The 26,335-nt window shown below is 35.0% G+C and overlaps 3 protein-coding genes across 5 annotated transcripts in view; 1 reads left to right on the top strand and 2 right to left on the bottom strand.

Moving 5' to 3' along the window:
* Nucleotides 1-6,176, bottom strand: part of LOC147074462 (adenylate cyclase type 10-like) — a 43,587-nt gene extending 37,411 nt beyond the window's left edge. Inside the window, exons 1-5 of the mRNA XM_085943964.1 lie at nucleotides 5,918-6,176; nucleotides 5,465-5,565; nucleotides 4,390-4,567; nucleotides 761-880; nucleotides 425-644 (exon numbers count right to left, since the gene is read on the bottom strand). Coding sequence (XP_085800090.1) covers nucleotides 425-644; nucleotides 761-880; nucleotides 4,390-4,567; nucleotides 5,465-5,565; nucleotides 5,918-6,104 — 806 coding nt within the window. The 5' untranslated portion in view covers nucleotides 6,105-6,176. The remainder of the gene's footprint in view (nucleotides 1-424; nucleotides 645-760; nucleotides 881-4,389; nucleotides 4,568-5,464; nucleotides 5,566-5,917) is intronic.
* GatB (glutamyl-tRNA(Gln) amidotransferase subunit B, mitochondrial) overlaps nucleotides 1-26,099 on the bottom strand; it is a 46,876-nt gene extending 20,777 nt beyond the window's left edge. The window contains exons 1-6 of one of the 3 annotated variants that reach the window (XR_015070188.1): nucleotides 25,580-26,099; nucleotides 24,711-24,887; nucleotides 19,895-20,047; nucleotides 19,077-19,249; nucleotides 17,294-18,763; nucleotides 4,739-4,884 (exon numbers count right to left, since the gene is read on the bottom strand). Coding sequence is in view for 1 of the 3 variants with exons in the window: in XM_085943393.1 (XP_085799519.1) it covers nucleotides 18,112-18,763; nucleotides 19,077-19,249; nucleotides 19,895-20,047; nucleotides 24,711-24,887; nucleotides 25,580-26,014 (1,590 nt within the window). In the remaining 2 variants the exon portion in view is untranslated. Of the gene's footprint in view, nucleotides 1-4,738; nucleotides 4,885-16,652; nucleotides 18,764-19,076; nucleotides 19,250-19,894; nucleotides 20,048-24,710; nucleotides 24,888-25,579 lie in introns of those variants that run through there. The other 2 variants (XR_015070187.1, XM_085943393.1) reach the window with 2 other exon arrangements.
* Nucleotides 9,114-15,453, top strand: Aos1 (SUMO1 activating enzyme subunit 1). The gene is made up of 5 exons (XM_085943394.1): nucleotides 9,114-9,279; nucleotides 9,566-9,737; nucleotides 12,263-12,519; nucleotides 14,434-14,627; nucleotides 14,986-15,453. The coding sequence occupies exons 1-5, from the start codon at nucleotides 9,188-9,190 to the stop codon at nucleotides 15,288-15,290; spliced, it is 1,020 nt and encodes a 339-aa protein (XP_085799520.1). The 5' UTR covers nucleotides 9,114-9,187; the 3' UTR covers nucleotides 15,291-15,453.
* Nucleotides 26,100-26,335: the final 236 nt, after the last annotated feature.

Below are 26,335 nucleotides of genomic sequence, written 5' to 3'. Positions count from 1 at the left end.
TTATCAAAGGGAAAATGGTCCGTCTCAAGCAATGACATTAATATGGACGAAGCATCTGGAAAAAAAATGACACTCACTTTTTTGTCGGGTCTGCCGAATGGCATAATCTGTTCTAACGCCATTACAATAAAGGTGATATTGCTATAAATTCCCGATGCTTTTTGTCGGGTCTGCCGAATGGTTCGGTTCGAACGGGTACGCTCAAATGAACATTGATACTAGAAACACTGTTCTAACGCCATTACAATAAAGGTGATATTGCTATAAATTCCCGATGCGTGATATCGCATAATGGAAATTGCGTGACGCCTACCTATATATGTGCGAATGCCGCTATGCGCGAATTCACTTGCTAGCTACTGTATTAAGTGCGTTGTCCATTAATAATGTCATTGGTCTCAAGGTAAGCGACTCGAATACATACTTGCAGACTTCCTTGTATGCTTTGTCTAAGACTTTGATGAGGTCCTCGAACGACATATGTTGGGTAATGATGTTGAGGAAGACGATGACGACGTGCCGCATCTCGGTGAGGTACTCCATAGGCTCGTCGTTTTCGATGGCTTTCATCACGGGCGTCAGCATGAACCGCCGAAGCGGCTCCAACATTTTATTCTGAATTGCAAAATTTACGCTTCGACGCACTGCAATATGCAATCGGACAATCAAAATATTATGAGTGTGAATACCAATGGAGCTCTATATAGACTGCAAGTATGTAGGAAGAAATATACCACATAGTAATGCATGATCTACTTACAATTTTTGACATTTTTATCAGCATGTGATTGTATTAGTTTTTGAATATTCTGACTGAACCTTTGTACAGTTGTTTCGTGCGAATCCGGTTCGACGTCTTCGTCTTTAGACTCCGCATCTTCTGGGGAGAAAATATATATTGTAATAATTTATTATAATTTTTTATTTGTTTACAGATGGGTGGAGATTTAATTTAATTAATTTTGATTACATTTAATATCACTTGGGTAATGTGATTTTTAATTACAGCTAGTTACCTTAGTTACATAGTTTTTATTATGTATATCTTTTATTATTATATCCGCTAGCCGATGCCAATGATTTCCATATTTAAGTCTTGTGCTTTCCCTATCGATCACCGCCTTTCCCGGGTATATTCTCCGTACCTGGACCCTTCGCACTTTGATTCTAGTGGGGATCGCCCAACTTGCAACTATGGTGGGATACTCACCTACAAGCTACTGTGACTTAAGACCTGTCACCCCTGATGATACTAATAACTTGTGGCTTCCTTTTAGACATGTCGCATGACAATATTAAAAGCAAACGTTTTATTTACTACCCCCATGGTAAGTAATATTCTATTCATTTAAATAATTTGTGATTTATTTCATTACTGCTGAGGGTCCGGACCCGAGGACCTTCCGATTGCGCTCAGACTTGCCTGTGAGCGCTAATCTTAATTATTCAACCTCGTCTCTGCTTTAATAATACGACATAATAATATGTAAAGTGAAAAAGTAAAAAGCATATGGGGCCGCACAGAGTGGAAGTTGTATTAACAGATTTTTTATGAGGAATAGTTGTTAGCTATTCACCCAGCCCATTAGGTCCTTGCAATGGATCAGACACATTGAAAAAACAACATGCATATTTTGACGAGCTGCAGGTTTGAATCCGCAACTTACGGTGTCGGCATTAGGCCAAAGTGAGTGCAATATAATATATGAAGCGTCTATTTCCAATACCCGCCAAATCCACACGCAAGCAATTTTGGCAAATGGACATTTTCCGTTTAAGGGGGGACATCCTCAGCGTAGGACAAAATGGAGCTTTTATTCTATTTTCAAAGCATGATCCTGGACATTCCTTAAACGTTGTAGATAATCTATGTATATAATTTTGAAGCCTTATTATCCTTTATATTTATTTTAAACATTTAATGACCGCATAAAGTATTTTTATTACATAAAATAGTATTCTTTTAAACCTCTCACTCTAATGTTTTAGAATATAGTCATATTTCAGTACATAACTGTGCAGTGGTGTTAAGATTTTTTACATTTATTAATTTTTAAACGCATTTATAAAACCATCAGTATAATTTATGTCGACATTATTATATGAAATATTTACGATAAAAAATTATATTGATAATCACTGTGATCCCAAATTTGACAAGAATTACGCATTTTATTATTCAAAAAATGGGCAAGATTAACACATTTGAAGATAATTCTCAAGATACTAATTATAAGCTATGTCTTTGACCATTCAAGTCTGAGAAACATCATACGAATAATGATTTACCTAAGAATAAGGTAGTGTTTTTTTTAAATACGCCATTTCTTTTGGCATTCCCCAGTGGTTAAGCTACAACATACGGCTGTAGCCATAAATTGACAAACTAAAACTGAAGTAGGGAGTAAGATCATGATAACGCGCGTGTTTGAACATGTACCTAACATAAGGGTATTCCCGGATGGATACAAAACTTTCTGCTGACTCTTGTACAAGGAGAACAGCTGTCCATGAAGAAAGTACCATTGTTAATTAATTAAAAATTGTGATCATATATTATTTAAGGGGGGACATGCTCAGCGTAGGTCAAAATGGAGCTTTTGTTCTATTTTCAAAGCATGATCCTGGACATTCCTTAAACGTTGTAGATAATCTATTTATATAATTAATTCAAACACGCACGTTAACATCATTTTACTCCCTACTTCAGTTTTAGTTTGTCAATTTATGGCTACGGCCGTATGTTGTAGCTTAACCACTGGGGAATGCCAAACGAAATGGCGTATTTCAAAAAAACACTACCTTATTCTTAGGTCAATAATTATTATAAAGCAATCATTATTCGTAGGATGCTTATCACATTTGAATGGTCAAAGACATAGCTTATAATTAGTATCTTTAGAATTATCTTCAAATGTGTTAATATTGCCCATTTTTTGAATAATAAAATGCCTAATTCTTGTCAAATTTGGAATCACAGAGATTAACAATATAATTTTTTATCGTAAATATTTCACTATAATAATGTCGACATAAATTATACGGATAGTTTCATAAATGCGTTTAAAAATTAATAAATGTAAAAAATCTTAAGACCACTGTACAGTTATGTACTGAAATATGACTATATTCTAAAACATTAGAGCGAGAGGTTTAAAAGAATACTATTTTATGTAATAAAAATACTTTATGCAGTCATCAAATGTTTAAAATAAATATAAAGGATAATAAGGCTTCAAAATTATATAAATAGATTATCTACAACGTTTAAGGAATGTACAGGATCATGCTTTGAAAATAGAATAAAATCTCCATTTTGACCCACGCTGAGCACGTCCGCCCTTAAGGAAATTAAATGCTTAATTTGAACAAATAAAAATGCACATTTGTTAAAAAGTATGAATCTTTATGATTATTTAACAATAAATTGCTTAAATTAAACAGATAGTTAGGTACATCAATAATTATATGTCATTCTACTTTAAACTTTAAGCCACTTGATGTTTACATATTTATAGGCTTGTAGTTTAAAACTTTTTTTCTGCATAGGTTCCACGAATAGGTATGTGTGTAAAGTAGAAATTTGCATAGGTGTATTCTTTACATTGTATAATTAATTCGATATGCCGTCACTGTATATTACGTTTTGTAGGTATTGGTTTGAGAATTTGGGCATTTTTGGTATTGTAAATGCATAGCAAAAAAGAATTTATTATAATATTAAACAACGATACACATTAAAAATACTCTAATAAAAATGTGTATATTGGCACACTGTATAATAATATTATATAGATCTGTATTTCAATAATCGTGATAGTTTAAATTAATAATTTAACACCAAACAATATTTCAACACAATTTGTTGTGAACACCCAGTAATTGGAAAATTAGAGGGGAATATTAAGAACTACATTTACCTTTCTTTGCATTGTATTTCTTTTTTCCATAAGTGTTGTTGCTGAATACGCTTCCTTCCTTTATTTGGAGAACTTTTTGGCACATTTTTCAATAATTCTGACATTATAACTTCGTACAAACACGTGACGAAATGGACAAGATATTCACTGTTTGAGAGCTAGACCGCCATCTTGCATTACCGTGCAATGCAGAGAGCTCATTGGCTGATGTGGCGGCTATAGGAACGATTTGCCGTCTGGAGATGGCGGATATAGAAAATAAACTTGATACTTTCGAGTCGTTTTTCCTAGGGATATAACATAGGAACAAAATAAATACACAAGCCGCACTGATTCTTATTCATCGACACGAAACAACCAAAACCTGACTTTTTCGTGATTGTGGATTTGGCGGGTTTTGGAAATAGATGCCTCATATAACCTGTAATAAATATTTTGACAGATTCAAAAATGTATCGTAATTGTTAACCTTCAGCCGCGTTTGATTCCATAAGTTTATCGACATGTTTCCAGGTAGCCCCGATTCCCACAATTTTTGTGTGAACCCCGTCTTTCATCGGTTTGGTGATGTACTGCACCGGGTTCACAAATTTCCAGGCGCTCGGCGAGGCTATTACGTCCCCGGCTTGGCTTAAATACTCCGCTTTCTGGTTATTGAAATTGAGAGATATGAATGACATTGTTTTTTCTTTTTCTAAACAACAAAGTCTCAACTGAGTCTTATTTAGCTGTAGGTTTATACACTGTTGTTACATTTCATTTATACAAGATTAATGATTATATTATATTAAAACAAAAATACATATTATTCATAACGCGAAGGTACATAATATGTACCTATTACATACATGTTAGCTTCAACCGTATGGCATTATAAACTTTTACTTGCAGGCTATATTCTCTCAGAATCATTTGGATACACAAAAACGCTTTAATGTTTGGCTGAGCTATAAATATCTCAAGACTATGTGGTAAATGATAATTTTGACTTGTCAAATTTTGAGAGCCTTCATCTTTGGTCATCATAAAGCGGACATTGCCATACAACATGATTTATATTACATTGTTAATGTTATTAAATTTATATTATATTATCACAGGTAAAGTGCTAATAAATGCTATAAGTAATGGTTTCTACATCCACCTCAATTTTTCTTGATTGTCAAGGTGTAAAGGTGTCAAGGTATATAAAAGTCTGTATTGTGTTACAGTTTAGATTTTAGAGACATGGAGATTGGTTACCGGCAAGTTCAGAAGTTACATGTATTCAAGCGTAAAATCTTATAAAAAAACATTTGGCTCCGTCTGTTAGAATAGCATTTGGCATATCGATATCGTTACCAATAATCATGAGCTCTATAAACTTTGTGGTGTCCAGAAAGACTTGTGACTCTTGTGAGCACTTCAAGTCGATAATTGAAGGAAAGACAGAAACAGATTGGAGGTCTTGAGATTGAGGTCTTTATTCGGGGTAGCGAAGGTACACTGAGGCCTGTTATGCCACATAAGAAGACTAAATAACTACTTGATGTTACTGTACCTACCTTTACATCCCATACTGGCTGTCCTAGGACCGCATAATGTGAGTTGGAATTATTTCCAATAAGACTAAAAAGCACATCTCCGCCGGATATTGCAACTTTTACTGAAAGAGATTAATTATTATTTTAATTTTTTTATCATGTCCGATCATAAGAAGGTCATAATATGGGTCTCCATAGAGTGGATGTTGTATTATCGGATTTTTGTTATTACGAAAAAATAATAAAACATCTATTATTTATGTACTCTTTTTAACAATATTTCTTGAAAAATTCACCCTTTTTACCAATTATAAATACTAAATTATACCCTTTTCTTATAATCATGTGAAACTGATGATCAAAATGAAATCAGGATAACTGAAAATCCAGATAATCGAGGTGCGAAACACCAAGGTTCTACTGAACTTATTTGTGTGTTCGATAATAACATAGTTGGATAAGTGTTATTAAAACCCTTTAGCACGACTCCCACATCGGTGGCGAAGGCACCATAATCTCTCTGTATGATGAGAGCGCAGTCGATGGCTGCATGGACGGCGTCCTGCATGGACAGCTCTTTCGTGCTCTTCCACATGGCCAGGAAGGCATCCCCCGAAAACTTTAACAGGTCTCCGTTATGCGATAGGATCTCTTGAACCATTGCGCCTATGTACGAGTTCAGCACTTGGGTCAACCTTGACGTTCCTCCTTTGCCAGTTTTTGTGTATCTTTCACACATGTCAGTGAAACCTAAAATAATACAACTCAGTATAACAAATCAGCCAGAGATGCACGGAGAATAAATCAATCATCACTGGACAAATGACATCATCGACAGCAAGGAGAGCTCTTCATGAGTGGGCAAGTTGATGATGGCATGTTAAAAAGTAGTTATGTGAAAACTCTTTCTGTGACGTTTTACAGCATCACAGCAGCTGTTCCTTAGTGTTCCATGACTAAATAGATATTTGAAAATGATTGGATACAAATTATTCGCTTGAATTGTTAAAAATATAGAAAATGATAAAATTGGTAAGCTGAGTTTCAACCATCATTACAAATTGTACAGAAAAAAACTCAACATTCCGCAAAGGTTGATCAATACCTGTTCTCTCCATGTCATTCTGAATCTAATATATCATATTATGCATTTGCAATTTGCAGTGCATTTAATCATGTATGGGAGGGGGACAAATTATCTAAATTCGATGACAGGCATTATTTGCATGCAAATGGGAAAAAGCCGACCAGATTTTGTTAATAAATACCAGAAACATCAGCAAACATAAGAGCCGCCTGATATTCTCTCGGTTTGTAGTCGTCAAAGTTGTATATTATTTCATCTGGTACCAGTGAAACTATTGTTTTAATCAATTTTGATTCAATTGGAAGTACTTTCGATTTTTCCAACATTTCCCTTCTTCTTCTGGAAATCAGGACAAACAACATATTGAAAAAAGACCTTAAAGAAAAGCTAGCATATTATTTGGTATAGTTCAAACTGTTTGACTTATACACAGGGCTGGCGAATCAGGTGATCGCCTTGGGCACCGAGGCACTACATGAGCATAGGGGGCGTCAAAATGATGCTAGGAATTTTAAGAAAACTCGGTCACTAAATTGTTGTAAATGATAAATTACAAATTTAAAATCTTCAGTTAGGTACTTAATTTATAAAAGTGAAACTTTCCTATTTGAAAGTAGCAAATGGTAACCACGATTGTTTTTACACTACCGATGTTCGAGGGCCGAAAATTTGGACGTATTATTCTATGGATAGGTAACTATTTAAGATCCTGTGACTTATGGGCGGAGTCCCAATCTGAAATTTTATCAGCGAATAATCCAGAATTCTCCGTTATATTATATTTTCAATAAAATGTTAATAAACATAGACGCGACCGATCGAAAAAGAAAACGATATGATCAATACGCAACAATATCAAACACAAATATACCCTGAGAAAAAGTCAGTCACAGCCCGTTCCAAGATAGGACGACCCACTCGTACTTTCACGCGGTATATTCATCACCAAAATGTTAAGCGGATTTGTAGTCTATTCAAAATTTGCGAGATCAAGTTGTGTCGAACATTATTGAAAATGCAAAGAAAGTTGCAACATGTATTGGCATCGAGGTAGGATTTCCTAATAAACAACAAACAAAAAGTACCACGTATGGTCTCTGAAATGGCTGACGACGAAGGCCATCTCGTAACACCTGAAAGTAGCTTCAGTAAAGATTGTTGTTCTGTATATGACAGCATTTTATCACAAATGAAATCTTGCAGGTATTGAAATGCTGAATAAAGTCTCTATTAACTTTAATCTTATGACTGGTTCCTCGCTGAGGCTTTTAACAAGCGAACAATTATGTACATGTGCAATGAATCTGAAATAGCGAGCTTCAAATATCAAGCAAATTCTCTTCTGTCAGATTTAACCACCGCATGCCAATTAGAACTCTTTTGCAATGAATCCATATTGTCTTCAAGATGCGAGATGCAAGGCCCAAATTGTGAAATCACTCTTCGAATATCTCTTACCACGCGTCATGTGAACGAGAATGTGAAATTAAAAATTATCTTCATTCCTCCATTGGCCACAAATGTTTATCTGGCTTAGCAATTATCTCCATGGAGAACGCTATAACCAAAACACTGAGCTATGAGCATATTATTAATGAATTTACTTCATGCAAAGCGCAAAAAGCAAAATGTTATAATACAACAATATACAAATGAATAAATAAATAATTATAATAAAATCATGAATCGCTTTATGTTAAAAGTTTTTAATGAAAACCACTGGCCAGACCAGTCATGGTGATATTCACAGTGTTGTGTCTGACGGACGTAGCAGGGTTTTAGATATTTTGGATAATTGTTGTTTTCAGCAACCACGTTTTTAGTGTTCTGGTGGGGTTGTGTGAGTGCAAAATTTACCCCTAGCTATGGGCGCCAAAAGACCTTGTTACGTCCCTGCTTATACGGTAACAGTAAGTTGTTCATGAAATAATTGTGAGTACTATTATCAGATCTTACTTTTCAATATTTCGTCGACGGCGCTCTCTTGGTGAGAAAAAAACGATTTTTTGTTCAAGTGTTTTTTTTGATTTTGGCTGATTGTTTCTAATAGCAAATATGTACATTGCATCATCAGCTCCTTCATCGTGAAGTTTATACAAATATTGCATAAATTTTCTTCGGCTAAAAACTTCCGGATCAGTATACTTTTTCTTTTTTACAACTTCAGCCATTTCGATTTATTATTTTATCCTTCTTTTTGTAATTGTCGATAACGATTTTGAAAGATTTTGTTTTGGTTTTCAAGTTTAATAATAAGTATTTTCAAATTTAGAATCAATTTCTTGAATTACTGCAAATATTAATTATTAGGTAAGTACCTACCTATAGGTAGGTATACTTTGCAGATATTTTTAAATATTAAAAAAAATATACAATATTAAAATAACCCTTTTTATCTGGAAGAAATTATTGGTAATTTCTGACTATGAATTTGGTTCTTGGTTGGATCATGTTGTTCGGAGCAGAATAGGTAGCAAACAAAAAAATGTAGGTACGCTTTTTGAGTGATTTAATCATAGACAATATGTAGGTATACATTATTTAATTTAATTTTAATGTGGTAAACATTGAACCGGCATATTTGTATTTTTTGGCGTTCGTTCGGCGTGTTTGGCGTTGTTGATACTCTTTGAAGTTATAAAAAATACTCTACGATCATGGTAGAAAACAATAAAATTGAACTCACCGAAGCCGAGGCGGAGCTTTATGATCGTCAGATCAGATTATGGGGCCTAGATTCCCAAAAGAGGTATTAGTTTTGGCTATGGAAGGTTATGTTTCAATGTATGTGTCACTGATTCTGTTTCGAATTCGATCGGTCGACAGCGTCCAAGGAATTTTGAATTAATGTTGATCTATTTATTATTGCAATTATCTGTTTATTTGACTGCAAAACCTTGGACGAGTTGAAAATATACGGTATGGCAAGTTCCATTCCGAGCATGAGAGAATGTCAAAAACTGGCTTGTCAGTTTTTTTAAATATAGACTAGTACGGTGTGAGTTTTTCTTATATAATGCCATAGCTGATTTCAGATTACGGGGTGCCCGCATTCTCCTTATTGGGCTGAAAGGTTTCGGTGCAGAGATTGCCAAAAACATAATCTTGGCAGGAGTGAAGAGTGTCACGCTGGCCGACAGTGAACCCCTCAGCCAGGCCGATTCGTGTGCACAGTTTTTGGCCCCCACTGATAAGATTGGATCCAACGTAAGACATTAACATTTATTTATTTATAAATGCTGTATGCATATTAGGATATTTTATTAAGTAAAATAATATTACAATTGGTAAATGTGCCGCAGAGGTGGACATGAGGTTTTACAACTTTCTTTTTAGACAAAACCTAACATAACCTAACCTACCCCAACCTAATATGAGGCGCCGAGCGCCAAAGGAGCTCAAGCACCATTTAACAAAAGTGCTACAAAATGGCCGACAAGTTTTCAGTGAATTTATTTTTTTAATTTTAAACTTGAATGTTGAAATGGACAATTATTTTCTAAGCAAAGCAAATTTAAAAAAAATCAAAGTATTATTTGCAATAACATTTAATGATAAATATCTATTGGATTCCAAAAAAAATGGTGTTTGAGCCCCTTTGGCATATAGAAAAATGAAAAAAGGTGGCACTTGATACTTTTTTTTGTTGCATAAGCTTCTGTGGCATTAACATTTTCAAACTCAAATAATGGCATTAATTTAAAAAAATAAATTATTTAAAAAAAATGTTTCAATGTAAGGGTTTGGATAGCAATAAAAAAACATTTTGATATAAACAAATTTTATTATGCCAAATAAACACTGAAAAAATGGTCAAATTTGTTATGATTGTTACATGAGTTTGTTTGGCATAAAATTTGCCTTATAATATTAAATACATTTTTGCCATTACAGCAATGATTTCAAAGCTTTTGGATGGTTTTTTTTGTAATAACCGTCTATATACCCAATATTATTAATAATACTAAATCAAATCGTTACTCCAAACTGGCCAAAATAACAAAATCATTATTCAAATTTAACACCATCATTTTTTCTCAAGGATTCGGGTGATTTTTTAAATACTTTTTTTAGTGTATATCTTTCGTAATTAGATATAAAATAAGATGAAACTAGAAATAAGAGTTATTTTCCTTTATGGAAGTAAAAGTTTAGTGGACATAATTACTAAAATGAAGTTAATAACCATATTTCAAAAGTAATCTAAAATATTTTAAACAACAGCGTATGTGAAAGAAAAACGGATAAAACATGTTAAACTTACCATGATTTTCATCGTTTACAGGTTTAACACACATCGAAACTATTTTTCTAATCCTTCTTGAGCTCATTTTTAGTTTTTTTCACTGTTGAGAACTATATTCAATAAAACAAATCTGACAGCTGTTTTGGTCTCGCGCTCTCCATAGAATATTGGCGGATAAGCTTCTGTGGCATGTCGACATAACGACCAAAACAATTATGCCACAGAAAATAAATCTCTATTGTAAAATATCTATAATTATTTGAGCGATAAGACTTTGTGGCATGATACATATCGATTTATAGAAAAAACCTACATTCAAATGTCAAAAATCGTAAAGTTGGCGCTTAAGCTCCTTTGGCACTCGGCGCCTCATATTACCTCATATAATCTTAGTTTGTGATAATGGTGTATGATAATGGTGGTGGAAAATTTCAAATTTTCAATTAACGATTATTGGATCGAAAAGCCGATGCACAGACAGAAAAAGGTATTTATTATAATTGTCTACATGGAATAAACTGTATTCGTAAAAAAAAATTTATAAAAGCTCGTGTCCACCTCTGCGGCACAATAAGTAGGTATTTAGCTTAGTTTCTGCTTAGTTCGCAGAAAAATTATATTTTGTAGCGATCGATATTGAGTAGTTTACGCATAAAGAAAACGATTTACATGGTTTCTGATGTTTTAAATGGCTTAGTGTTAATTTTACGTGAACTATAATAATTATACTCCACTCAATGACGCATGTGGTGTATAGTGACTGATATTGGTTATAGTTCATACTACAATAAGTGAGTGATAATATTTGAATAAATGATCCATGATGTTCAGCGATGTTTCAAAATAATGCAAGCGATGCAGTGCACTTGTATGGTGTAAGACCAGCCGCCATTGACCAACATAGCGAAACTGACAGTAGAATGGGACCATAAAGAGAATTAAATAAGGACCTGATCAAATGTGAACTGAAAAGACAGATCAATTTGCAAATAGGTGCTCGAAAAAATACATGGATAAGTTAGGTTAGTGATCCATTTAATGCTGTCATGAAGACATTGTCGCCTTTTCAAAATCTAGCTGGAGGACCAGGAGAAAAGGCAGATGAAGTGAGCAAGTGAGTGGTGAATAATATGAAGGTAAATGGGCCGCATAGGTGGCCATGAGATTTTACAACTGTCTTTTTAGACCAAACCAAACCTAATTTAACCTACCCCAACCTAATATTATCTGATAATATAATCTTAGTTTGTGATAATGGTGCATCAAAATGTATGAAAATTTCAAATTTTTAATCAACGATTATTGGATTGAAAAGCCGATGGAAAAATGTATTCATTATAATTGTCTACATGGAATGTTTTCGTAAAAAAAATATTATAAAAGCTCATGGCCACCTGCGGCACAATTACCAATATGAATATTATGTAATGCAAGGGTAACCAGGTATGTACCTTGAAATTATCCCATCATTTTTTTGTTGTAACAGAGAGCTGAAGCATCACAAGAGCGTGCCCAAGCCTTGAACCCTATGGTGGCCGTGAATGTGAATACAACGCCAGTCGCGGATTTGCCGGATTCCTTCTTCACGAATTTCGAGGTGATCTGCGCCACAGACTGCCCCCAGCGTCAGCTGGTGAGAATCAACGGCATCTGCCGCGCCGCTGGCTCCAAATTTTTCTGTGGGCAGGTGTGGGGCATGTTCGGATACATGTTTGCTGATCTGCAGATACATGAATATGCTGAGTGAGTTGTTTTTCAAATACCGATTATATTCACATGCTAAATTATGTGAAGAGATCCTTCGTGTCCCCAATTAGACACTGCAAATTTTTTAAAAGCATTATAGTTGGCCTTGGGGCGACCAGGTCAGACGGGGCCCAATAGCTGGTTGAACCCAACTTGAGCATCTCTTCCCTTTCGGAGCACATTTTCGGACATTCCCAGAGGATGTGGTTTGCATCCTGTAGTTCTCTGTCACATGGACATGTTGGTCGGGTGACAAGTCCAAAAGATAGTGACCACCAAATGTTAGGAGAATTTAGTTGTATGTTTGGTTTTGTGGAGGCACCATCATAAATTTGGTTTTTTCCAGACGCATTTGGCATACCGTGCACACTGACATTTGACTCAACATCAATCTAACCCCATTGAGTCAAAAACTTAACTGTCAGAATATTGAAGACATAAAAGTTATTATGGATGGTCGAGCGGCTAACACGTTGGCTTGTAAGGTTGCGGGTCCCAGGTTCGAATCCTGTGTCTGGCAAATACACGTATTTATTAATGTGTGCTAGGAGTCAAGAGTATTGACCTAATAGGTTGAGCAAGTGGCTAACATCGATTTCTTGTAAAAACAAAAATCTGTTAATACAAACCTCCACTCTTGATCTTACAGTAGAACCTCGTTCCCTGAAGTCCCTTCAATTCGAATTTTGTAATTCGAAATTATTTCAAAGTCCTGGCATATAAAAATATTCAATAAATCGTAATAAAGTACACTATTTCATGAGCCAGCCATTGTGACAGACTTTTCGTAAAACATCATAAATTACTTATTTTAAGAAGGTAATAAAAATAATCCTGACATTTTATGACCCATTAACACACATGGAACCAGAAATTTGATAGGCACATCTATGATCGTAAACAATAGAAAATATTGATGAAAATCAAAAAAAAAATTTTAATTTTAATATTTTCCCCCCATACATTTCATAATTCGTAATTCGATTTTTTTTTCTATTACATTACAAGGATATTTTTTAACCTGAAATATCATTTCATATAGTTTTCAATTTCTTTCCCTGCAATCTGACATGCCAATGTTGTGGTTGCTTGAACTTGCTTGAAAAGCTATTTGCACACCATGGATTCTATAGCGGCGGTGACTTTTTGATCTACACACTTCGCCGACATTCATACTCATAGCTTCTAACTATGTTGCATATGCCAAAAATGTTTTTTTTAACCAAAATGTTGTATCAACGCTGTGTGCGGCTATAGATAAAATTAGATATGTTTTGTGATTGCCAACAAAATCACAATTGCGGCGAGTATTTGAGACCTACCTCACAATCATGGCCCCCCTACCTATCGCTAAGGTTAAAGGCAGTGTGACGATCTACAGTTGTGTATTCCAAATAGTGTTTGAGGTAAAATTTATGTTATTTTATAGCGATTTTTTTGTATTTTTTAATACACCCACTTGATTTATGGAGAAACAATAATCAAAAATTGCATCGCATAACTATATATTTTTTAATGTTGGTATCCCCAAAGTGTAATAGCGCTGCAGGCGAATTTTTTTACTATTAGTGCAACTTTGTGATGTGTGATTATTTCACTTGGCTGGTCGATTCGCTACACCAGGCCCACCCTTAAGCCCGGGCCCCTAGGCTAGAGCCCTGTCAGCCCCCCCCCCCCCCCTTGTGGGGGCCATGCTCACAATACTTCCCAACATAATACATAACATACTTCTTCCACATAATTTAGTAAAGAACAGGACTGGCTTCATATACTTGACCTATTGGAGACAATCGATGCCTTCAGTATTGTGACCGTACCAAAGCTCGATTCAACATAAATAAAGATTTCAAGTTGAATACATTTTTATTTTTTGGATTCACTACATTATTAGAATTTGTTATTTTGTTTCAGAGATGTCATTCATCACAAGGCGGCAAAAAGCAAATCTGACGGACGACCCGCGAAAGGGGAGGCGGTCACCACAACTGTCCGCCGTACGGCCACCTTCGTGCCTCTGGAAGCCGCCCTCGAAATAGACTGGGCCGACAAGCAATACTCCAGCAGACTCAATAAGAAAGGGGATCCATCTTACTTTGTAACCAGAGGTCAGTATATCTTTCCCATGGCAACAACCTGAGTGTATAATAAATCTAATCAAGTTTTCCATTTTTTAATCACTAACGATAAATCCTGTTTCATAACTTCTTGTCATTCTGTTTATATATCAGTGGTATTTAAAGGGTGCACCGCGATGCCTAGGGGCATTCTCTACATTGTTTGAAAATAAAAAGAATAGTGGCAACCTACTGTTTTACGATTTTAAGACGGCCCTGGTAAATCTCGGAGATATCTATCACTCGTTCTTCAACTTTACTTTCACACATAAGATTCTATGGAGATATGCTTTTGTATGAGATTTTTTTTCAACACATTTAGTTTTAAACAACATGTTCTTTGTTGCAGTGCTTTTGAACTTCCGGAGTGAACACGGACGAGATCCAGACCCTGCCCGCCGAGACGAAGACATCAAATCACTTCTCAGTCTTCGGAACACAATCCTAGAGGACTGCGGTGTCCCCGTCGAGTTCGTGCCCGACTTTTGTCTGAAGAATGTCTTCGCAGAAGTGTCTCCTGCATGCGCCATCGTGGGCGGAGTCCTGGGCCAGGAGATCATCAAAGCTGTCAGCCAGAAAGAGCCACCCCATAACAACATGTTCTTCTTCAATCCAGAGAAGTGTGTCGGGTTTATCGAATCCTATGGAAACTGAAATTGCAACATATCAGATCTGTCTCTAATGTATTATTGAAGTGCAAGGTTGAAGGACTTCTTAATCATAAAACTTTTAACGTTAATGCTGTAGTAATTTAATTTTTTCAAAGTATTTTTATAAAGGATTGTGATAATTTCTAATTAAAAATTAATATGAATAATATTTGTCTTTTTCTTTTACACTTGTTGATATTTTGTAAATGGTAAATATATATTTGCTCACCCGCGTGTCGCGACAGTGGGTTATGGCACTAAGACATAAGGGTTCCATATAGTGGAGGTTATATAAACAAACTTTTACAATGAGTAATGTGTTAGCTTTTCATACAACCGATGCGTCCTTGTTTTGGATCAAATACAGATTGAAAAATATACAGCATCCGTGGCTTCACCGTGACTCTTGATAAAAGGAATTCCTTCCTTAACCGGTTCTAAGATGTCTTCAGTGAGTTTTCACACAGGCCGCACATACTAATTTTGCGAGTTATCTCATCCAATTTGAAACTAAAATTACTAGCCCCTGTCGATTAATTTGCATAATCTAAAAAATTAAACACTGACATCTGTTTGAATAATTATGAAATACTAAGCCACAAATTATCGGTAGTAGAGCGATTTTAGTAAGAGCTTCGCTCTACATTTAACGTGTCATTAAAAATCTGCGGCCTGTCAGATACTGCGATAGTAATATCATGAGGTATAGAAAAGGTTAAAGTTCATTATCAAGTAATCGCTAAATCAAGACCAAACCATCGGCAGGTTTTCAGCTAATTTTAGAAAGTAGCTAAAATCTTTTCTTCTTTTCAACTGATACATTTTTTTGGAGGAAAGATAAAACAAAAGTAAATTAAGAAGCATATCGCCCTCCAAAAAATGGAGATAAAGGTCATAGAAAGACATCTAGTGCAGATAGCAGTGTGCAAACACGTTTGGTAATTCCTGGTAGTAGTTATTGAAAATAATGTTACAGTTTGCAAACACAGTGTAAACAGCGGAGTTACGGAATGCTGTCATGACCTGGGAAGACACACAGCGACAAGGATTCTTGAAGGCACCATGTGGTTACCTATGTTAAATGGTAAGTATGTGGAAAATAAGATAAGCTGGAAAGATAATCTTGGAAGTGATCGACAATAAATAAACTGAGAAATTATTTTATATCTTCTTGAAAATAAAAATGGCACTTATCTCTAACTAAAATCGTCTTCAGTGATTTTTATTGGGAAATCATAGAAGGCATCTGGAAGAAGATTCAACATTTTGCTCTCAAACAAGGATAGGTTGTAAAGTAATATACATATTATGTACCTTCATTATTTTTGTCTAGTGATAGATTTGGAGAAAACAGAATAAAACAATTGGCATAAAGTTTGTTTATTGCAGTAGGTACAAATATTTTACATTTTTTTTTAATAAATAGTTCAGCTGTCATTAAATCAGTGAAGTATTTAAAATAATAACCCACGATGGCCGAGCGGCTTAAGCGTCGGTCTCTCTATAGTGTCGTGGGTCCCAGGTTCGAGTCCCGGGTCTGGCAAATACGCTTGTTTTTCAATTTGTGTTCGAGTCAGACCTATTAGGTTGCGCAAGTGGCTAACATCCATTTCTCGTAAAAACAAAATTCTGTTAATACAAACCTCCACTCTGTGGAGACCATAGATTAATATACTTTTAGTGGAGACCAGCGGCGGCTTCTCTAATACCATGCAAGTGCTACGCACTGCCTGCATTTTTGAAGACATCGCTCAACTTTTCATTGTTATTCATATGTGTATCACTCACTTCGCGAATTAGAACATGTAGCAGTATTATGAACAATACTCCGTTCATGAGCGCAAAGCGATTGCGATCCAAATAGATTTTCAGTTTGTACAGGATAACAGTGAGGTCATTGTATACTACTCAAACGGTGGTCGAATGTTCCTGTAATGGCGTTTTCTGTAGAATTTTTTACACACTTTTAGATTGGCGCACAAAACGAAGGACTCTAGAAACAAAAACGCCAGTTTCTGTTTTATAATAATGTTGGCGAGTTAATTTTTAACAATTTTACAGTTATCATTTTTAATGAATCGCCAACATTTTACGAAAATACAAACTGCCACGTTTATTTCTAAACCACTCAAATACATTCAAAATAATACAAAAACACATCAGCGTGTTATTTATTTGGCTGAAGCATTGTTCGCGCTGGAGCGTAAAGCCATAAACTGTGACATTTATATTTCTTTATTGATATTAAATCATTATAGCTGTTCAAAAACTTTTTTGAGAAATAGTATAAATAAACAAAGACATTTAATTTACCTTCTGAGAAGTCGGTAAGAGAACACGGCAGCCTTCGGTGATTGAGGAAATCATGAAAAGACGCTTTACGACCTTACGTGGCTAGGACACGTGTTCCGGATGCCGCCAAAGAGTGTGACACTTCGTACCCTTATGGCACAGCCTCAAGGGTTCCGTCGCCATGGCCGGCCCTCCTCACCCTGCAGCGGTGCCACAAAAGCGACCTACATGCTGCAGGTCTGACATGGCGGGAGGCGCAAGAGTTGGCGATGGACCGAGGGAAGTGGCGTGAACTTGTACTTGCCCTATGCCCCAATGCTGGGTCGTGACATGGTGAAAGAAGAAGATATTCTCTTTATAGAAGGTAAACCATTGCGCACTACCAGAAAATGCTATTCTGAAGACCACCGGCCGCTACTGGTGAAGACTCATATGATCTTCTTAGAATCGGATATAGTTAAAAAAAAAAATTAAAATAATTATTAAAGTATGGTTCGTATTGAATGTATTATAATATATAAGATACACATAAATTATTTCTTCAATAATTCTTCCAGCTTGACCACAGCCTTGGCCATATTGGCTTTATCTTTAGCGTTTGCATTGAGAATACCAGTCAAAGCTTTAAAAACTTTAGTCTTTCCGGCTTTATACTGCGCCACTAGTTTGGGATTATTTTGTAAGACTTCTAAGCACAGTGTCTCGATTGCTGCATCATCATTGATCAATCGCCAGTCGTTGGCTTCCACGATTTCTTCTGGAGATTGAAGAGTGCCGCAGACAAGTATATCCATGACTTTCCTGCCAGTTGCTATATTGATTTCACGTCTCTCTAACATGTCGCATAGATTTCCAATAATCTCAGAGGGTAGATTACAATTTTCTATACTTATTTTCTGGGAATTTAAAGATGTCTGATATTCCATTATCAAAATATTTGCCACTTGTTTAGCTTTTCTTTTTTTATTTTCCGTTATTCTAGTGAAATGGTTTAATAAAATATTTTCATTGACTAATTGTATGGCGACTTCCAAAGTGAGGCCATATTGGGAAATAAGTTTTTGGCGAGTTTCTTCAGGTAATTCTGGAATTTGTTCTCTCAGTAACGGGACACTTATAAATCCAGGACGGTCATCTGTTGTCATATTTAAAATAAGCGGAGGTAAGTTTGGCTCAGGCATGAATCTAGAAATTGAACAAAACAATGATAATTAACGCAAAAAATAATGAGCAGAATACTCTTGAATATTTAAAATGACACATTTTCTTGCTCAACTTTAAAGTTTTACTAGTCATGGTTGATTGTTTTGAATAGTCTAAAATATTGAACACACAGAGACATGTTTTGGAATGATTATGTACTAAGATATGACAGGTGAAAATTATCGGCGCTCAGCAATAACATGTATCATTAGCGCAGGGAAAAAACCATGACCCACCAGATACCACCATAGTAAAAGTGAGAAACCATAATTAATTAATACGTATGAATACAGACCTGTAGTCCTGTTTGACTTCTTTATCTCTCATGGCAACTGTGAGTTTATGGACAGCGTCCCATGACCGAGTCTCATTCACAATGATACCGCCTGATTCTAAAATGGCCACTTGTCGTGATGCCTCATGCTTTATGGCGCTTGCAACAGCTCGTATCGAGCCAATATTTTTTATCTGAAAGAAAAATGTGAGAGCGTAAGAGTCTCTGTGACATAGGACTTGGCTAGAAACACTATGGATGTCAAATGGAAGTCTATTGTTCAAATCATCTGAATTGAGGCATTTTAAAGACCGACCCAAGATATTGGATATTTGAGAAAAAGCAAAACTGTTGAGTGACGTAGAATCCAGGAAGCGACATGTGGTGGGTCTATGGTTCAGATAAAGGGTAATTGTAATGGTTCTTTGAGTGAATTTTAAAATTATAATTCATTTTAAATAATCAATACAAATCTAAAACCGTTAAATAGATTTTTTAAATTGTTTTCAATTAAATTAGAAAAAAAAAATTATATTATAAAAGGTGCATTTTTCAAGTCAGATTTTTATTAGTACATCATGATATTCTATAAATAATTTTATCATTAAAATGTAGTTCTATAAAAGGTCACAAAATGATTTTTGAAAAGTTCATAGTTTTAACGTATCTTCTTGTGTCAGAAGAAACCTTCTATTGGGTGAAATTGATATCAGTTCTTTTGATACAGAGTTTAGAAGTGATGTCCATAGATGGCATTATCTACATAATTTTAACCAAAATAAAGAATGACACTATTTTCTCCCGGGCCCGTTAAATCATGACTATTATAATATACTTACCTCTGTTCTAGTTCCTAATTGTTCTCCCTTTCGGTGAACAGAAACATTAGCGTCCACTCTTAGTGCGCCTTCTTCCATTTTCCCATTGCAGCATCCAAGTCTGTCGAGTAATAAAATTAGTTCCTTCACCAAAGCCGCTGCTTCCTCAGCATCCTAATATAACCAATTATTAGTATTAGATTTAGATGATTGTATTAATACAGGAGGACCTCGACTTTCGCACATAATTGGTTCCTGAAAAGGTGTGCGAATGTTGAATGTTCGAAAGTAGAGGGAAGTAAAAAAAAAATTAAATTGTGTGTATTTTGAAATATTTATTTATCAAGTAAATATAAGATGTTTAAGAGACATGTTTAAGTGGGGTATGCGGGTGTTTCTTCTTCTTCTTCTTATTTTAAATGGTAAATCATTAACTTTACAATATTGCTTAACTGCTGGCACGAAATGTAAAGTGAACCAATCTTTTAATATTAACGCAGTAAACCAAGGCTTTTTTATTTGATTACTGGAAGCAATTCTTTATCCTTCCCTTTCAATGCTCTGGGATTTTCTGGTTGATAAATTAACATTGGCATCACTTTTAAATCACCAGCCAAGTTTCCACCAATAAGCAATGTTAATCGGTTTTTAGAAGGTTTATGCCCAGGGGCAACTGATTCTTCCTTAGATAAGAATGTACGACTAGGCATTTTTTCCAAAATAAACCGGTGTCATCTACATTAAATATTTGGCTAGAGGAATATTCTCCATCTTCAATAATTTTGGATAATGAGGAAATAAATTCTTTTGCAGCATCTTTATCCGCATCAGCCGATTCTCCAGTGAATTTAATATAAACCAACCGTTACTTGCTTGAAAAATCGTGTTAGAATCTTTTTTTTCTAGCCTTCCAATCTTTGTACAAACTAAGAGCCTTCGCTTGAATAATTGAAATATTCAGAGGGACATCTTTTTGATGTTGGTCATCGATCCATGATGACAAATATTTTTCCATTTCATCCATAACTATGCCGTGTCTTTTGGAAACAACCTTTAAAGATAATAAATTTCCACAATTTTGAACGTATTCCTTAAGTTTATTTTTATTTTTCAAAATTGAACATATCGTAGTAGACCTGTTTGTATCATACGAACATCCGATTGAAGCAAAAGATTCACCGCAATCAGAACGTCATGTGAAGTTTATAAGTCCTTGATTTCTTTTTGTTCGTATCAACACTGCAGTTTTTTCCGTTTCTCACTCATGTTTATAAATTTTTAGGGTGAAATATTTCAAATGAAGAAAATTAGCAAAACGCACAACATGACACGCCCGCACGCGCTCCTGCGCAAGACTAAACCTATCCTAGCTAGCTCACAAGCAAAGTGACGGGTGCGAGCAGGATGCAAGTGGATGAAGTATATGGACAAGTATATGCACCATTTTTTTCATCAATAATCCTACTAAAATATGATGCATCTATTAATCCATAAAGGTAATAAATAATTTCAGTAAGTTGTTTCAAAAAACTCTCTCCTCAAAAATTTCAAATGTAAGTTAGAATAGTTCTGCATTCAGCTGACGATTTTGTTCGATCGTTCTAGCCTTTTATTTACCTCAACACGGTTAAAATAAGTGCAGGCTTTTTGTGAGAAAAACATTTTAATGTTACAACTTGAAAAAGTGATTATTTGCAAGAAGTAATTAAATTTTAATGTGTGAATTTTGTATGCAAAAGAATATAATATGATATGAACATCTTATTTTTTTCCTTTCTCACCGAGTCAGTATTAAAAACTGCTGATGGCCTGTGAATCATTAAATAAATAAATGATATTAATTTGAGAACTGGTTTCTGGATCGAGAATCGATAATGTGATTTTATTACATGGGTGCCCATTTCTTAAGGCTAAGGCCACGTAGGCAGGTGCCTTGCTTGGTGGCTACGTGCTAGGTGACATATCCTAGCGAACAAACGCACACTATTCTATCGCAATGGCCACATTGCACGCTTCGCGCCTCGCTACATGATTATGAGTCACCTCGTGAGTCTCCCGGCAAACAAACATGTTGGTTATTTTTGTTGTCACCTAGTGATTTTAGCATTGTCTATAGATTTTGCAAGATGGCGATGTTTCTTCAGTATGACAAATGTCAAGCGCCGTATATTTTGAGGTGATGAATAATGACGCACGGGATGAATTGACATTATGCACCCAACAAGTTCGAATTTGCGACTTTCGAAATTTTAAATTTAAATTCTCTGTGAGAAGTAGCTTTCTGGTTAGTTTTGAGAGTGACATATCGTTGTTGACTTGAGCGCTCCCAAATTGCAAATGAATTTTTACCTAAGCACGTAGCGTGCAATGTGGCAGTAGTGTTTTTAGTAGACAAGTATAGCATCTAGCTCAGGATTCGCTAGCATTCACCCGCCTATGTGGCCGAAGTCTAAGTGAACAAAATTCACAGTAGGTACACAAGTCAGACATGGGCAAATGTGGCTTCCAATATCTCTTCAGGAAATATAGGTATTTTTTCCCCCATTATACTTGTATTTTCGTGAGTTTTCCTTTCTAAATGTGACTATGGTGTGGCTCTTTATATATATGAAAATCCAGAATGTGGCTCTCGTTGACCTCATGTATACCCATCCCTGGTTAAAGCTAACTGTGTATTTCTAATTCATACTAATATGTGAAAATTTATAAAAGTGTGCATACTATTTTTATATAAATTGTACTTTCTGAAAAATCAATGTTATGATAGTTGGATCGAGTCCACAATAGATTTCTTAGATTTCTCTACTTAAGAACATACGGGTTCCTTTCCTCATGATAATGATAATAAAATGAATTTCCCGACTCGTTTTCTTCTGGTTATGCTATCAATGCAATCCCTGTCCACCCGAAGAGTGATTGTTCTTTTAAAGCATTTCTTTTTACTTCTTCGTGGGTTCATTTACAATCCGTATATACTGGCAAATATTAATTTTCATGTTCCCACCAATATCACTCGTAACTCAACGGTCTTCAAGATACCTCGTCGCAGGACAGATGTTATGTTTCATGATGCTGTGTATCGTGCGATTAACTTATTTGATGGCACCATAAAGGTTGATTTATTTTTAACTATATAATGTTTGTGGACGTGTTAAATAGGTTAAATTTATAATTGTATATCGTCACCGTTCAGGCAAAAGTCACCAACCCTGAAAATGGCAGTTTTGAGTTGAGTATGTCACCCGAAGCGTAAAATTATGTTCTTAAAGATGCATAAGTCACCACGGTACATTAGTTAGTAAAATTTTGCTTAAATCCGAATTATTTGTTTTTCACTAAATGACTTTCGATAAAATCTTAACAAGCAAAAGTCATTATAGGTGAATAGACATTATTGACTCAATAAAAAAAAATCCTTCGTTATAAATATACAAGCAAAAGTCACTATACTATGTATGGTGAGTTTTATTGGTCCTTCTTTTGGCTAACATTGTTCAGATTATTAACAAGCAAAAGTCACCAAACCATAATTGAGCTACCTTGCCTCCTTCAAAACCTTCCAGATGTTTTAATTATCATCAAAAAGTAAAAATACCTTAAAGAAATTATTAAGAAGACATGAGAAAATAATTTAATGTAGATAAAACCTTAAAAACATTAAAATCTGATTTTTCCTGCATTTTCAAACTTTCAAATTGCGATATCTCAAAACTATGTTTTTAGGGTTGGTGACTTTTGCCTGAACGGTGACGATATATTATCATGTTTCTTTAATATTTACATATACACATGCTGTCTTTTCTACTTTCTTGTTGTATAAGTTGTTATTTGTTTTGTATTAAGATATTTTTATAATTGTGTATTTATTATGTATTATGGCGCATTGGCCAATCGCTGTAATGACGTAATACTCTTTTTCTAAACAAATAAATATATAAAAATAATGAAATATTCCTTTTAAATTACAGGATGACAATTAAATTTTCCCATGATTATGCTGGAAGAAATAGCTTTTTTTATGAATGTGGCATTCATTACTAACTCAAAAATTTCAAAAACCGAGTTTGCTTCATTTTTAGAACTGAAATCCCACATGTATTTAATTTCTTTGCAGTTCTGGTGATGGATTTCTTGAAATAGGTACATTTTTCTATGCTTATTGATCACTAACAATCAATAAAAAATCCAAGGATTTACATCTCTCTAGAAAAAAAAATAATCTTACCATAATGTTTCTAAATCATGATAAAAATGTAAATACTGTGAATTATTAAATAGAAAGGATACAGTATAACCTCGTTTTTACGTGCCCGGTATTCACGTTTTCCCGGCAATTGCGTGTAATTTTTTCGGTCCCTATGTATTTCAGTACATTTAATACCCGCATTTACGTTTTTCTTTCCCGCGATTTACGTCGGAAATATTCAAAATATGCAAGTTACGCGCGCTTCTGAAGAACTGTCTGATGAAGACGAGGTTGATATTCCAACAAAAGAAGAAGCAATGAGGTTCACCGAGGGTTTAAAATCCTACTTTACAAACTTTGCTGATATCCAAGATGACACTTTTAAATGTTTATATAGTCTTGAAAGAGAATTACATAACAAAAAAACAAAAATGCAACAAACTAATATACAAATGTACATGATTTTTTCAATAAAAATTTAAATTGAATGTTGTTTTTTAATAAAACGTTATTTTTTTAGAAACATAAATTTTTAATGTTCTTTTTTTCAATACCCCCCTTTTACATTTTCCCTCCAATTAGGTTTTTTTTTCCAGTCCCTTAAAAAACGTAAAATAGGGGTTATACTGTATTTAAAATTTTAATTATAACCTCTAAATCTGGTTCGAAGACCACTTCTATGAGAGGAGTACCAGCTCTGTTAAGGTCCACGAGAGAACGACAGAGTGCTTCGTCATGAAGCGATTTTCCACTGTCCTGCTCCAGTTGAATCTGCTTGATCTGTGATACTTTACGATATGGCTTTTTATTAACACCGGGACTGAACACCTAGAAAAAAATTAGAGCGATGGAGTGTATGTAAGCAGTTGAATGTGCTTCTTCAAAAAAACGATATAAAATATAAAATCATATGAGGCGTCTAATTACAAAAAGCGACAAGTCCACAATTCAATATTTTCGGGAAACAACGTTTTCATGTTTCTAGCTTCAATTATTTGTTTTAATGTGAGAGACTTAAAATATTTTTTTTCGTAGGGTTATGTCGCGTTTTGGAATTTATAAATCAATACATATTGTGTAAAATTATACAAAGAATACGTGCGTATTTTTTTCTCGATTTTGACCAAATGTGGACTTATCGCTTTTTGGAATTAGACGCCTCATATGTATTATGGTTCTCATTGTATGAATTATTCTGATGGGATACTTCATTCTCATCTTTTAATGTTGGTTTCTATAGATATGGTAAGTGATACAAGAAGGAAAATAATAGATCTTACGTTGAATTTAGTGTTTAGGGATTCAGCGTATACTTGGTGATATTTAAACAAAATGTTTCCATTCGATACATTTATTATTTGAAACAACTCGCAATAGTTCATTTAAATGAGCTCACTTATTTGGACAAATATTGGAGTTCTATGAAAGATGTAAATAGTAAACACTTCTGGTAGAATCGAATGTTTTTCTAGTGTCGGTTAAGATATTTAAGCAGTCCATGTCAGGTTTCTGTTCCATACCTGAAATTCGAGGCTACCATTTTGCGCAATGGGGGCTCGCTGTTGAGTTATCTGATACCCGGCTGGCATATCGGCGTAAAAATAATGTTTCCTATCGAACATCGACACCCGATTGATGTCACAGGACATCGAGAGAGCAGCCAAAATACCGGCTTCCACGCATCGCTTATTCAAAACCGGCAGGGTTCCGGGAATGGCAGCATCAAATAGGGATACGCAGTTATTAACCAATCCTCCAAATTCTGCCTCCGCTCCCGAGAATAATTTTGATTTGGATGATATTTGAGCGTGAATTTCCAAGCCTATGACTGTCTGCCATTCTGAACTAGTATTGTGGGTTTTTTGGATTTTATTGCTGCTGGATGCCGAATTTCTGCAGCCGCATATTTGAAAAACCCTGATACTTCTCTTGAAAAGGCGATATTGCTGTGTCATGTCAAATTGTAAACATCGAAATAGAATTTAACCTCTTTTGATTTTGACAGGAAGTGACACTTGGTGAGTAGTTGCCAGAAACACTAAAACATTATTTTGTTGCCATATTTTTGACAACGATACATGTAGGTACCTACACTTGGACCGAGTGCCATCCAAGTGCACTCTTATGAGAGATCTTCATACTAATATTATTCCTATCCAAGCTAGCTTGGATGAGTAGAACGCGGTCCAAGTAGCTTGGATAGGTCTGATAGGAGTAATTTGTATGAAGATGTCCCGTACGAGTGCGCTTGGATGGCTCTCGGTCCAAGCGTACTT

The sequence above is a fragment of the Rhyacophila brunnea genome, unplaced genomic scaffold (genome assembly GCF_057557595.1).
Source record: "Rhyacophila brunnea isolate RB1 unplaced genomic scaffold, BYU_Rbru_1.0 scaffold_16, whole genome shotgun sequence".
Lineage (NCBI taxonomy): Eukaryota > Metazoa > Arthropoda > Insecta > Trichoptera > Rhyacophilidae > Rhyacophila > Rhyacophila brunnea.
Note: the sequence above shows the minus strand (reverse complement) of the source record. Positions and strands in the feature narration are given on the sequence as shown.

Coding starts and splice junctions, on each gene's coding strand:
- Aos1 (XM_085943394.1), top strand. CDS start 9,188: ATGGTAGAAAACAATAAAATTGAACTCACCGAAGCCGAGGCGGAGCTT. Junction 9,280..9,565: donor GGCCTAGATTCCCAAAAGAG/GTATTAGTTTTG, acceptor AGCTGATTTCAG/ATTACGGGGTGCCCGCATTC. Junction 14,628..14,985: donor ATCTTACTTTGTAACCAGAG/GTCAGTATATCT, acceptor TCTTTGTTGCAG/TGCTTTTGAACTTCCGGAGT.